Below are 14,212 nucleotides of genomic sequence, written 5' to 3' on the forward strand. Positions count from 1 at the left end.
TTACTACATGCTGTTTTAAAGGAGAAGGAGAAGAACCTTCAGCTTCTTTTAGAGCGTTTGTGTTGTGAATCGTCCCAAAGTGGGATGTGAGCACAAATCATGCTACATATTTTAATGTTAAAATGCTGTAGGGTCTGACAAATATCATTAAGTGGTTTTTAGAAATATGTATGTGCTATAAGTAAAGCCAAGTCCATTTTATTTGTATAGCCCGATATCACAAATTTGCCTCAGTGGGCTTTACAGCAACACAACACCCTGTCCTTAGACCCTCACATCGGATAAGGAACAACTCCCTAAAAAAACGCTTTAACAGGGAGAGAAAATAGGAAGAAACTTCAGGGAGAGCAACAGAGGAGGGATCTCTCTCCCAAGACACACAATGTGCAGTGGATGTTGTGTTTACACAATTTACACAATACAACATTGCAAGAGGATAACGGAATTATAATGGAATAATAAAATATATGAAGAATATGATGAGGAGGATGCCAAGCAGTGTCCAGATGCCACCGGAACAGCCCCAGGACCTTAGCCACGCGACCACCGTCACCATGTAAAAAACAAAACAAAAACAAAACTTAAAAATTTTTTTAAAAAAAAGGAGGGAGAGATGTACTATATTCCCTTCACTTTTCCTTTCACTACTTTTCAAACTTCAGTAATTGTATCATAACACATAAGGGTGTGCTTGCTAAGCAATGTCAGGGCATTACTGGGCTATGTCATTATTTTGATTTACATAAACTGAGGTAATGTTGTTTACAAAGAATCTCAACATTATCAATTCACCGTACTGCATGTAATTTTTCCGGATGATCAAGAGGGATTTTTATGGACCTCTACGCTCTCTTAATGTATTAGATGTAGCAATTGTTCTCCTGTGTGGATGATGTTTGACATATTGACATGATAAATATCTTTGCATTTTTGACATTTTAATAGGATGATTGATAAAAGCGCACATTTGCTTTTTGTTTGTTCTTGTTTGGGGTTTATCTTTTCTTTTCTTTTTTTGGTATACAACACATAGGTACACCTTAAATATGTAGTTGTCATTAGATACATGTTCTGTTATGCAACAAATAAACTGTTGGCAACGAAGCTACTGGCACTCAATGATTCTGGCTCATGGTAAATGATGATGTGTGGGGGTGTGTTTGTGTGTTGATTTGTCTGACCCCCTGACAGACAGACAGGCAGGCAGGCAGGCAGGTGCCCAACCAGCGGTTTCCATATCAGCTGTGTTCTAGCCGCATTCCGTATCACTGACGGATTGGTTCAACGGGGCACCAACGTCAACTACTAAGAGACCGGGTTGCCAGGTTTAAGAATCAGTTGAACGAGTACACAAGTAATAAGAAGCCCCGGTACACGAATAAAGTTTTATATATAGATGTGTGAACAAAAGGAAGACAAGTCTGGAAATAACTAGATTCACACCTGTAATTGTTTGATTTTATTGTGGCGACAACGAGGAACGTTGAGGATTTGACGGATTGTATATAGGGGGATAGTTTGAGCGAAACCTGGCAACCCAGTATCTCGTCTGTCAAAATTCCTGTCATTGGAACAGGACGCAGTTTCGAGCTTATTCCCACGATAGATTTCTTTTTTTTTTTTAAATCACATCCCCGCCGCGCACAGAACATCCTACAAAATGGGGTCAGGGGAAAGTACCGCCAGAAAAGTGTCTTTCGGTGTGGATGAGGAGGACAGGGTGAGAATTCTCCGTGGAGTCAAGGTGGGTCAGTGCTAGCTAACGACGCTCGTAACGCCGGGGATGCTTCACGTTAGCTAACAGTAAACACAACTCCATGGGGTTTTACAGCCTGGACGGGCTAGCTAGCTGACGTGTGTGGCGGTGTTGAACGGCACCCACTGGTCTCGGTTTGATCAATAAACACAAATGGAGAAGCTAAACACGACGGGCAGATGAATGGATGTGCAGACGTAACAGACTTGACATGTTGCTGAACGCCCCAAACTCTCACAGTCTAGTTTACTGTGGGCTCCGTAGCTTGTTTTCTCGTTACGATCTCGCTCTGTCTCTCTCTGTCTCTCTCTGTTTCTCTCTCTCTCTGTCTGTCTGTCTGTCTGTCTGTCTCTCTCTCTCTCTCTCTCTCTCTCTCTCTCTCTCTCTCTCTCTCTCTCTCTCTCTCTCTCTCTCTCTCTCTCTCTCTCTCTGTCTGTCTGTCTGTCTCTCTCTGTCGTAGAATGTTACTTTTAACATCTTGTATGCTCCTAAATGTTCTTAATTTCACCATGGACTCAACTGCCTTCTTTATTATCCTGTACATTCATTTCTAGCTTGTGATTGTTTTGATCTGGCTGTTCCCCACGTGACGCATGGCGAGTTGCATTTCACGTTCAAACACACACACACACACACACACACACACACACACACACACAACGTTTTGTATTTAAAGTCATTATTGTTAAGTTGACCTCATATGGATTGGACTAGCAAGGCACTACGATAAGATGGTGAATCGAAAGCTTACTTTGCCATAAACAACCAACTGTAATAAGTGCAAACAACGTCAGATGGTAATCAAAAACCGTTGCTTTGACTGACTTCTTGTAGTCTCGACTTAGTTCCGTGCAGATATGTTTGCAGACGTGTTCGTTCAGCCACAGTGGTAATAGTTAATGAAATGGCCACTTTGGCCAGCCCATACATTCAGATGCTATGAGTCATAGTGACACAGTGAGTCAGGGAATGGTTCTGCTGAATACAGCTGGTCACTTTTCTGAACACACAAAATACAAGAACTGCACTGGAATCTCCTTTGTGGTTACACAACCACATCAATGATCAACTGTATTCTGGCACTCAGGTCAAGGTTACTCTGGTAACACTCGAGATCTTTGCTGACGTCCTAGCCATCGCAGTAGGGCAGATGGAAGAGGATTTCCGTTGAGAGGGTACCACAGTATGTGCTTGCTTTACGTACCAGTAAATGTTATTAAAGACGTCTTGATGCATGCTCAACAATCTAGGTAAGGAAATCAAAGAAGGTTGACTCAGTTTATCAGGATACACTGTTTATTGACAGATATCCATCCATCCATCCATTATCCAAACCGCTTATCCTGCGCTCAGGGTCGCGGGGGATGCTGGAGCCTATCCCAGCAGTCATTGGGCGGCAGGCGGGGAGACACCCTGGACAGGCTGCCAGGCCAACACAGGGCGCTGACGGATATGTTTCATCACTATATTTATTTAAAGACTCATTCAGATGAATTTAGTTCCTTAAAAAAATGTTGTGAAAACACTCTAGATGTACAACAAATCACCGAGACACACGTTTACCTATGTACAAATCAATGAGACACGCTTTTCCATGTGCGGTGATTCGCCACATTATTAGGCATGCCTATATCGTACTGTATAGGACTGCTCTTGCCTTCAGTACAGCTTGAGTCCTTCATGACAAGAACTGAACAAGCTGCTGACAATATTCCTAAGGGATTTTTCCCCCCATGCTGACTCAATAGCATCAAGGTTCAAGATTCAAGGTTTTTATTACATTACATTGTGGTGGACACGTATTGGGGACAGAATTCAACCCAGGAACTAAGGGTTAAGTCATGGTTGCCCTGGCAGGTTAACGCAGGGTTAAGTTATGGTTGTCCAGCCAGTTTTCTGGTTATTCTTGCCGCCTCCGCTCAGTCGAGCTGTGGTTTTGTTGTCTCTCTGATTTACCGTGGATTAAAGAAAGTTGCCTACACGGCTAAAGTGTGAACCTACGGTCTTCTCCGTTCCTTCGGCTCTACACTGGTGACCCCGACGTCGGTTTTCGGATAAGTTTTCTGAAACCACACACATTATGGCTACGAACGCCGTTGCAATGAAACTGCCGGAGTTTTGGGAGTCTTTCGCGGCTACGTGGTTAACACAGGCTGAGGCACATTTCGCGCTCAGAGACATAACAGCAGACGAGACCAGGTACTACTACGTAGTGGCAGCGTTTGGGTGCGCTACGGCTTCCAGGATAAGCGGTTTCATAACCAACCCACCGGCCGATGGTAAATATGCCGCACTTAAAAATCTCCTCCTTGAAACTTTTGAACTGTCAACAACGGAGAGAGCACGTCGCCTCTTCGCAATTCAGGGCTTGGGAGATGGCAAACCATCGGAGCTAATGAGCAGGATGTTAAACCTAATGGGTCAAGAAAAGCCATGTTTCCTGTTTATGGAGCTGTTTCTGCGCAACATGCCGCCCCACGTCCAGACTGCGCTCGCTAACTCCACCATCACTGATCCCCGTGAGCTGGCAAAGGAGGCTGACCGATTCTTCGTCGCTACATAACGTTCCTCCCATGCCGGGGTGCTGGCTCCTACCTTCACTGGCCCCCCGCCGACATCGCGGGCGTGGCCCGACGGTGGCGCCACAGCATCAGACCGCTACAAGCCCTCTGGACTCTTTATGTACCACGCTCGATTTGGTGCGAAAGCTAAACGGTGCCGTTCCCCCTGCAACTACAGGCCGACGGGAAACGAAAGGGCCAACACTCAGTAGTGGCCATGAGTGTTGGCGATACGAGCAGGCTACTCCTCATCCTCGACACCATCTCCGGTCGGCGATTTCTTTGTGACACGGGCGCACAGAGAAGCGTGCTCCCTGCTACTGACGTCGACATCATGGGCGGGGAGCGGGGGGCCCCAGTTGGCGACGGCTGACGGCAGCCCTATCCACACCTACGGCGTGCGGTCTGTAGAACTGTGTTTTGGTGGACAACGTTTCACGTGGGAGTTCGTCATGGCCAATGTAACGCTTCCCCTCCTCGGAGCTGATTTTTTTGTGCGCTTACGGTTTGCTAGTGGACATTCAGAACAGCCGTCTGGTCGATGCCTTAACCTTCTCCTCCTTCGCATGTACGCGGAGGGAAGCGGCATATGCAGGTCTAGCCAACTCTCTCTCAGAGGCAGACAAGTTCAACCGCCTCCTCGCTGAGTTCCCTGACCTCACCCAGCCTACCTTCTCTGCACCCACCGCTAAGCATGGGGTGGAGCATCACATTGCTACGAAGGGGCCCCCGGTCTACGCCAGAGCCAGGCATCTCGACCCCGCCAAACTCGCCATTGCCAAGTCTGAGTTCGAGCACCTGGAACGCATGGGGATCATCCGCCGCTCTGACAGCCCGTGGGCGTCCCCACTCCACATCGTCGCTAAGCCTGATGGAGGTTGGCGCCCATGCGGGGACTACCGCCGACTAAATGACGCCACCACGCCCGACCGCTATCCTGTCCCGCATATCCAGGACTTTTCTGCAAACCTGTCTGGCAAACGCGTCTTCTCAAAAGTCGACCTGGTCCGTGGTTATCATCAAGTTCCCGTGCACCCCTCGGACATCCCCAAGACAGCGGTGACTACCCCATTCGGCCTATTTGAATTCCTACGAATGCCATTTGGACTCAAAAACGCGGCCCAGTCCTTTCAGCGGCTGATGGATTCAGTGCTCCGTGGCCTTCCTTTCATCTTCGTCTATTTGGACGACATACTCATCGCCAGCGCCTCCGAGGAAGAACACCTGTCCCATCTTCACACCCTCTTCACACGCCTCAGCCAGCATGGGCTGATCGTCAACCCGGCGAAGTGCCGGTTCGGGCTGACGGCCATTGATTTCCTCGGGCACCGCATCACTGGGGACGGGGCAGTCCCCCTGCCCTCAAAGGTGGAAGCGGTGGCGGCCTTTCCGCGCCCCCAAACAGCTCGTGCGCTCAGGGAGTTCATCGGGATGGTGACATTCTACCACCGCTTCATTCCCCGAGCCGCCTTTATCATCCGGCCACTGTACGAGGCGCTGAAAGGCATGTCCCCCAACCAGGCGGTCGACTGAACAGCAGAGCGGGACCGTGCGTTCACCGAGACTAAAGCTGCGCTCTCCCAGGCTACCCTGCTAGCGCATCCTTCACCTTCAGCGCCTATTTCCATAACCACGGATGCATCGGACTATGCTGTTGGTGCGGTTCACGAACAGTGGGTGAGGGGGGGCTTGGCAGCCTTTGGCCTTTTTCAGTCACCAGCTTTCCCCCTTGAGAGCGCAAGTATAGTACTTTTGACAGGGAACTCCTCGGTCTCTGGCTCGCCGTCCGGCATTTCCGTTTCCTGCTAGAGGGCCGCGAGTTTACTGTGTACGTGGACCACAAGCCCCTCACGTTTGCCATGTCCAAGACGGCCGAGCCATGATCCGCTCGCCAGCAGCGACAACTCTCCTACATTTCGGAATTCACTACCGACATCGAGCACGTCGCTGGTAAGTCTAACCAGGTAGCTGACTGCCTCTCTAGGGCAGTGATTGGAGCGGTCCACCTAGGCCTGGACTATGCACAGATGGCCGCTGACCAGGCCACGGACCCGAGCGTCCTCCGTTTCCAGACCTCCGACACGGGGCTCCGCCTGCAGGACGTTCCTTTCAGCGACACAGGTGTCACCCTCCTGTGTGACGTCTCCACAGGACAGCCCAGGCCCATCGTCCCGCACAGCTGGAGACGCACCGTATTTGAAGCTGTGCACGGCCTCTCTCATCCAGGCAGTAAGCCATCCGTGCGCCTGACCTCTGCTAAGTTTGTGTGGGAGGGACTTAAGAGAGACGTGAAAGCGTGGGCCGACTCGTGTGTTGCCTGTCAGCGGGCTAAGATACACCGCCACATTAAGGCGCCCCTGGAACGCTTCGCAGTGCCGGAGAGACGATTTGACCATGTCCACGTCGACCTGGTTGGTCCCCTACCCCCCTCCCATGGGTTCACCTACCTCTTCACTGTGGTGGACAGGACTACGCGCTGGCCTGAAGCTGTTCCCCTGGCATCCACGACGTCTGCTGATGTGGCCCGGGCTTTTATTGGGTCGTGGGTCTCACGTTTCGGTACGCCTTCCGACCTTTCATCTGACCGCGGGCCACAGTTTACCTCAGAGCTATGGAATGCTGTGGGTGAGGCTCTGGGCGTCAAGCTTCATCGCACTACCGCCTACCACCCTCAGGCGAACGGCCTATGTGAGCGCTTCCACCGGTCCATGAAGGCTGCGCTTCGGGCTACTCTCAAGGACTGCAACTGGGTTGACAAGCTCCCATGGGTCATGCTGGGCCTGCGGACCGCCCCGAAGGAAGACCTACAAGCCTCCTCTGCGGAGCTGGTGTACGGCACGCCGCTGCGAGTCCCAGGCGATTTCATGCCCAACGCAACGCGTCCCTGGTCAGCTGTGGACCAACGAGCCTCCTTGCTGGACGGGGTCAGAGCTTTCACACCCGTCCCTACCGCTCAACACGGCGCTCCGGTGTCCCAGGTGCCCCCAGGTCTGCAGTCAGCGGACTACGTGTTCATCCGTCACGACGCACACCGCCCCCCTCTGCAACCCCCTTATGACGGCCCCTTCCGCGTCCTGGAACGGGGAACCAAGCACCTGGTGGTGGATGTTGGGGGCACGGCCGAGCATGTTTCAGTGGACCGAGTTAAACCCGCACACCTGGACTTGACGCAGGCCGTTGGAGTTAGCCCAACCTCCTCGTCGCGGTCGTCCCCCGGCTCCGCCTCCTCCCCCCGTGGAGGCCCGCGCTGCCTCTTCTGCTCCTCAGGCCGACCTCCACAGGCCCGCGTCAATGCCTCCCAGAGACACTCCGGCCCCCGTTACCCGGAGCCGCCGCGGGGGGACAACAGGCCGTCCACGCCTGCCTGACTTCGATTACTAGGGCGAATTCTGGGGGGGCTCATGTGGTGGACACGTATTGGGGACAGAATTCAACCCAGGAACTAAGGGTTAAGTCATGGTTGCCCTGGCAGGTTAACGCAGGGTTAAGTTATGGTTGTCCAGCCAGTTTTCTGGTTATTCTTGCCGCCTCCGCTCAGTCGAGCTGGGTTTTGTTGTCTCTCTGATTTACCGTGGATTAAAGAAAGTTGCCTACACGGCTAAAGTGTGAACCTACGGTCTTCTCCGTTCCTTCGGCTCTACAACATTATATTACATTACAGCCATTTAGCCACCGTTTTTATCCAAAGCGACTTACAATAAGTGCATTTAACGTAGAAAATTAAAGAGAACTACTAGTTATCAGAGGTCATAAGTGCATCTTCTCTTTAAACAAGCATATAAGAGCAAAATCAGTGTTAAAGTAAAAGCGCAAGAAAGATTTTTTTTTTAAATGAGTGAATACAAAGAGTGCTCAGAGCAAGTAACAGGGTAGTAGTCTTAAGTCTTATTGTCTTAAGCACTGCAAGACAGCATGGGAGCAAGTGTTGTAGGCTAGCTATATCAATATCAATATATCAGTGTAGATAAATAAAAATCTATTAAACTGCTAAAAAATTGTAACGTAAGGAAGTGTATGTGTGTGTGTGTATGTGTGTATATATATATATATATATATATATATATATATATATATATATATATACATAGCGTTTTTTTCCGAAACCGTCATTGGTGTTGAGTGCTCGACTAATGAGGAGCGGAATATCAACACGGATACAGGAAAAAAGATTTGAATGCATAGCAGTACAGGCCTGTTTCGTGCATCTCGCACTTTAGCAGCCGATGAGTGCAAGACACACGAAACAGGCCTGTACTGCTATGCATTCAAATCTTTTTGCCTGTATCCGTGTTGATATATATATATAAACTTTGTTAAAAGAAACAATCAATGGTAGTGAAAGTGCTCAACAAATAAGGAGCAAAATAATCCAGTGAGTCAAGTTAATTCATTATTTATCAGACAGCTGATGATTGCTTATGGCATGAAACAGGCTTGTACTGTCTCATAAAGAATTTACTTGACTCACTGGATTATATAATCCAGTGCGGTATGAGGAAGTCGGGAGGGGCACAGAAGTATGTAAGAGTGGTGCATGATGTGTATGAGTGCAGTGTGACAGTGGTAAGGTGTGTGGTAGGAATGATGGATGGGTTCAAGGTGGAGGTGAGATTACATCAAGGATTGGCTGTGAGCCTTGTTTGCAATGGCGATGGACAGGTCGACGGACAAGATCAGGTTCTGTGGAGTGTCTGTGGACTATGATGTTCGCGGGTGACACTGTGATCTGTCACAAGAGTAGGGAGCAGGTTGAGGGGAGCCTGGAGAGGTGGAGTTATGTACTGGTGAGAAGAGGAATGAAAGTCAGTAGGAGCAAGATGGAATACATACAGTGGTGTGAAAAAGTGTTTGCCCCCTTCCTGATTTCTTATTTTTTTGCATGTTTGTCACACTTAAATGTTTCAGATCATCAAACTAATTTAAATATTAGACAAAGATAACACAAGTAAACACAAAATGCCGTTTTTTAATGAAGGTTTTTATTATTAAGGGAAAAGAAAAATCCAAACCTACATGGCCCTGTGTGAAAAAGTAATTGCCCCCCCCCCTGTTAAAATATAAATTAAGTGTGGTTTATCACATCTTTGGAAAGCTGAGTTCAATTTCTCTAGCCATACCCAGGCCTGATTACTACCACATCTCTTCTCAATCAAGAAATCACTTAAATAGGACCTGCCTGACAAAGTGAAGTAGACCAAGAGATTCTCAAAAGCTAGACATCATGCTGCAATCCAAAGAAATTCAGGAACAAATGAGAAACAAAGTAATTGAAATCTATCAGTCTGGAAAAGGTTATAAAGCCATTTCTAAAGCTTTGGGACTCCAGCGAACCACAGTGAGAGCCATTATCCACAAATGGCGAAAAAATGGAACAGTGGTGAACCTTCCCAGGAGTGGCCGGCCGACCAATTTACCCCAAGAGCGCAGCGACGACTCATCCAAGAGGTCACAAAAGACCCCACAACAACATCCAAAGAACTGTAGGCCTCACTTGCCTTAGTTAAGGTCAGTGTTCATGACTCCACCATAAGAAAGAGACTGGGCAAAAATGGCCTGCATGGCAGAGTTCCAAGACGAAAACCACTGCTGAGCAAAAAGAACATAAAGGCTCATCTCAGTTTTGCCAGAAAACATCTTGATGATCCCCAAGACTTTTGGGAAAATACTCTGTGGACTGACGAGACAAAAGTTTAACTTTTTGGAAGGTGTGTGTCCCATTACATCTGGCGTAAAAATAACACCGCATTTCAGAAAAGGAACATCATACCAACAGTAAAATATGGTGGTGATAGTGTGATGGTCTGCGGCTGTTTTGCTGCTTCAGGACCTGGAAGACTTGCTGTGGTAAATGGAACCATGAATTCTGCTGTCTACCAAAAAATCCTGGAGGAGAATGTCCGGCCATCTGTTCGTGACCTCAAGCTGAAGCGCACTTGGGTTCTGCAGCAGGACAATGATCCAAAACACACCAGCAAGTCCACCTCTGAATGGCTTAAGAAAAACAAAATAAAGACTTTGGAGTGGCCTAGTCAAAGTCCTGACCTGAATCCGATTGAGATGCTGTGGCATGACCTTAAAAAGGCGGTTCATGCTCAAAAACCCTCCAATGTGGCTGAATTACAACAATTCTGCAAAGATGAGTGGGCCAAAATTCCTCCACAGCGCTGTAAAAGACTCATTGCCAGTTATTGCAAACGCTTGATTGCAGTTGTTGCTGCTAAGGGTGGCCCAACCAGTTATTAGGTTTAGGGGGCAATCACTTTTTCACACAGGACCATGTAGCTTTGGATTTTTTTTCCCCCCTTAATAATAAAAACCTTCATTTAAAAACTGCATTTTGTGTTAACTTGTGTTATCTTTGTCTAATATTTAAATTTGTTTGATGATCTGAAACATTTAAGTGTGACAAACATGCAAAAAAATAAGAAATCAGGAAGGGGGCAAACACTTTTTCACACCACTGTATGCGTGAATGAGAGGGAGGACAGGGAATGGTGAGGATGCAAGGAGTAGAGGTGACGAAGGTGGATGAGTTTAAATACTTGGAGTCAACTGACCAAAATAACGGGAAGTGCAGGAGAGGTGAATAAGAGAATGCAGGCAGGGTGGAGTGGGTGGAGAACAGTGTCAGGAGTTATTTACGACAGAAGGGTACCAGCAAGAGTTAAAGGGAAGGTTTGCAAGATAGTGGTGAGACCAGCTATGTTATATGGTTTGGAGACAGTGGCACTGATGAAAAGACAGGAGGTGGAGCTGGAGGTGGCAGATTTGAAGATGCTAAGATTTTCATTGGAAGTGACAAAGAAGGACAGGATTAGGAACGAGTATATTAGCTGGACTGCTCATGTTGTATGGTTTGGAGACAAAGCAAGAGAGGCAAGATTGAGATGGTTTGGACATGTGTGGAGGAGAGATGCTGGGTATATTGGGGGAACGATGCTGAATATGGAGCTGCCAGGGAAGAGGAAAAGAGGAAGGCCAAAGAGGAGGTTTGTGGTTGTGGTGAGGGAGAACATGCAGGTGGCTGGCGTGACAGAGGAAGATGCAGAGGATAGGAAGAGATGGAAATGGATGATCCGCTGTGGCGACCCCCAATGGGAGCAGCTGAAAGTAGTAGTAGTAGTAGATTGCAGACTTGTGATAGGATTCTACATAGCAACCTTAGTGAGAAGAAACATTAGTAAATACATGGTTTATGGAAGGCCATGTAATGTTTTGTTACAGAACAGTATACATGACAGTAGCTCCATGCTATTGCTTGTTTCAACTCACTTTGGGATGATTTCAAAGCACATTTCAAAGCTAATTGGCAGTGAATAAAGTATTGGCATCTTTCTGATCGTTGCTCACTATTACTGGACTTGATCGAGAGAATAACTGTATTGTAAACTTCACAAATGGCAAATTCAAAATATTGCGGAGGGAAAATGAGAATGTAATCCCACTGTAATTGGGAGCACTGCATAGAAGTGCAGTATCTGCCTCACAGTAGTACAGTTTTTTCTAATAAGAGTTACCAGTGTATTGCAGGACGTTTCCACTTCCGGTGTGTGAAGATGGTGGTGCAAATTCACATTTGCAGAGGCCTCACCCAGTACCGGTTTGGGAAGATGGCAGTGCGAATTCACGTTTGCGGCGACCTCACCCAGTACCGTCCATGCAGTGTCTTTGTCCACGTCTGCATTTGAGTTTGTCTTCGTTTGATGGCTGGGAGAGCTTGGTCCGTGGTGTCCTGTGGGCTCAGGGACCACTGCCCTGCCTGGAGCTGTACCCGAAGAGGTAACACTGAAGGGTGGTCTGACAGGACATGGAAGTGGGGCAGGCCAGCTGCGAACCCATGCAGACCGGCAGTTCCGATTACACGGAGGGCAGTCTGGTTGCAGCCTCACGTGGCTTTGACTGTGTTTTTAATGTCATTGTGTGGAGGTGGGGAGGCGTGTCAAAGGTGTCTGGCTGGGAGAGCTGGCGTTGGATCGGCTGAGGGAGCTTGTTCTACTGCGCCCTGTAGGCCCAAGGACCACGGCCCTGACTGGAGATGCACCCGAGGAGGAAACACCGAGGGCGGTCTGATGGGATACGGAGGCAGAGCAGGCTAGCTGCTAGCCTATGCAGACCAGCAGTTCTGACAGTCATCCTGGCTGGCGTTCACTCTCCTGGACAGTGATTTTTTTTTTTTTTTTTTTGTAGTTTGGATATACATATGTGTTAGTTTGGATATATGTGTTAGTTTGGATATGTGTGTTCTTGTAGTTCTTGTAGTTTTCAGATGTGTGTTTTTGTCTTTGTGTTGCATTGCTGTGGGCTGGGGGAAACTATGTTTCATTTCATTTCATGTGCGCAAGTGCATCAAATGAAATGACAAAGTGTTTCTGATTATGATTCTGATTCCTCTTGGAATTTTGTGTAAACTACATTTTTAGGCAGGTTGACACCTAGATGTCACACAAAAGACTTTTGTTGTATATATATTCTTCTTTTTGTCTGTTAAAGAAAACCACGACGGGACTCTTTTGGGTTAAAATAAATACTAATGCTGTAGCTTTTGTGTATTTTTTTGCATAGCTGTTTTATGCAAACATACTGTGGAGCTGCCACGAATGGCTGACGATTCACAATGAGTATGCCGTGGTAACCTCTGAATTAGTCGTGAAAAATTGGTAATTAAGTGTCGGAAGGAGACTGGAGGATGTGCTCCAATTATCGGGGCATCACATTGCTCAGCCTCCCTGGGAAAGTCTACTCTATGGTGCTGGAAAGCACGGTCTGACTGATTGTCAAACCTTGGATCCAGGAGGAACAATGTGGATTCTGTCCTGGCCGTGGAACAACGGACCAACTCTTTACCCTTGCGGAAGTGCCGAGGGAGGCATGGGAGTTTGAGTCTACATTTGTTTTGTGGACTTGGTGAAGGCTTATGACCGTGTACCCCGGGGCACTCTGTGGGGGGGTACTGTGGGAGTGTGGGGTACCGGGGCAGTTGCTATAAACCATCCAGTCCTTGTATAACCAAAGTAAGAACTGTGTCCGCATTCTTGGCACAAAGTCAAACACGTTTTTGGTGGGTGTCGGATTCCGCCAAGGTTGTCCCTTGTTGCCGATTCTGTTTGTGATATTCATGGACAGGATCTCAAGGCGCAGCCAAGGTGAGGATTGTGTCCGTTTTGGGAACCTCAGAATTGCATCTCTACTTTTCGCAGATCATGTGGTTTTGTTGGCTTCATCAGAACGTGACTTCCAGGGCGCACTGTGGCAGTTTGCAGCTGAGTGTGAAATGGCCGGGATGAGTCAGCACCTCCAAGTCTGAGGCCATGGTTCTCTACCGGGAAAATGGTGGCTTGCTCCCTTTGGACTGGGGATGAGTTGTTGCCTCAAGTGAAGGAGTTCAAGTATCTTGGGGTCTTGTTCAAGAGTGAGGGTAGGATGGAGCGGGAGATTGATAGGCGGATTGATGCAAGCATCAGCAGTAATGTGGATATTGTTCTGCACCGTTGTGGTGAAGAGGGAGCTGAACCAGGAGGCAAAGCTCTCAATTTACCAGTCAATCTTCATTCCAACCCTCACCTATGGTCATGAGCTTTGGGTAGTGACCGAAAGGGTGAGATCGCAGATCCAAGCGGCTGAAATGAGTTTCCTCCGCAGGGTGTCTGGGCTCAGCCTTAGAGATAGGGTGAGGAGCGCAGACATCCGGAGGGAGCTCGGAGTAGAGCTGCTGCTCCTTCGTGTCGAAAGGAGCCAGTTGAGGTGGTTTGAGCATCTGATTAGGATACCTGCTGGTCACCTCCGGGCACGTCCAACATGTAGGAGATCCTGGGGTAGACCTAGAACTCGCTGGAGGGACTACATGTCTAATCTGGCCTGGAAACGCCTTGGGACCCCCCAAGAGAAGCTAGGGAGA

The 14,212-nt window shown here is 48.2% G+C and overlaps 1 protein-coding gene across 2 annotated transcripts in view; it reads left to right on the plus strand.

Moving 5' to 3' along the window:
• The first annotated feature begins 1,561 nt into the window (after positions 1-1,561).
• chchd6a (coiled-coil-helix-coiled-coil-helix domain containing 6a) overlaps positions 1,562-14,212 on the plus strand; it is a 234,671-nt gene continuing 222,020 nt past the window's right edge. The window contains exon 1 of one of the 2 annotated variants that reach the window (XM_056273813.1): positions 1,562-1,744. In XM_056273813.1, the coding sequence (XP_056129788.1) occupies positions 1,661-1,744 (84 nt within the window). In that variant the 5' untranslated portion in view covers positions 1,562-1,660. The remainder of the gene's footprint in view (positions 1,745-14,212) is intronic. The other variant, XM_056273814.1, reaches the window with a different exon arrangement.

Source organism: Lampris incognitus, chromosome 2 (assembly GCF_029633865.1).
Source record: "Lampris incognitus isolate fLamInc1 chromosome 2, fLamInc1.hap2, whole genome shotgun sequence".
NCBI lineage: Eukaryota > Metazoa > Chordata > Actinopteri > Lampriformes > Lampridae > Lampris > Lampris incognitus.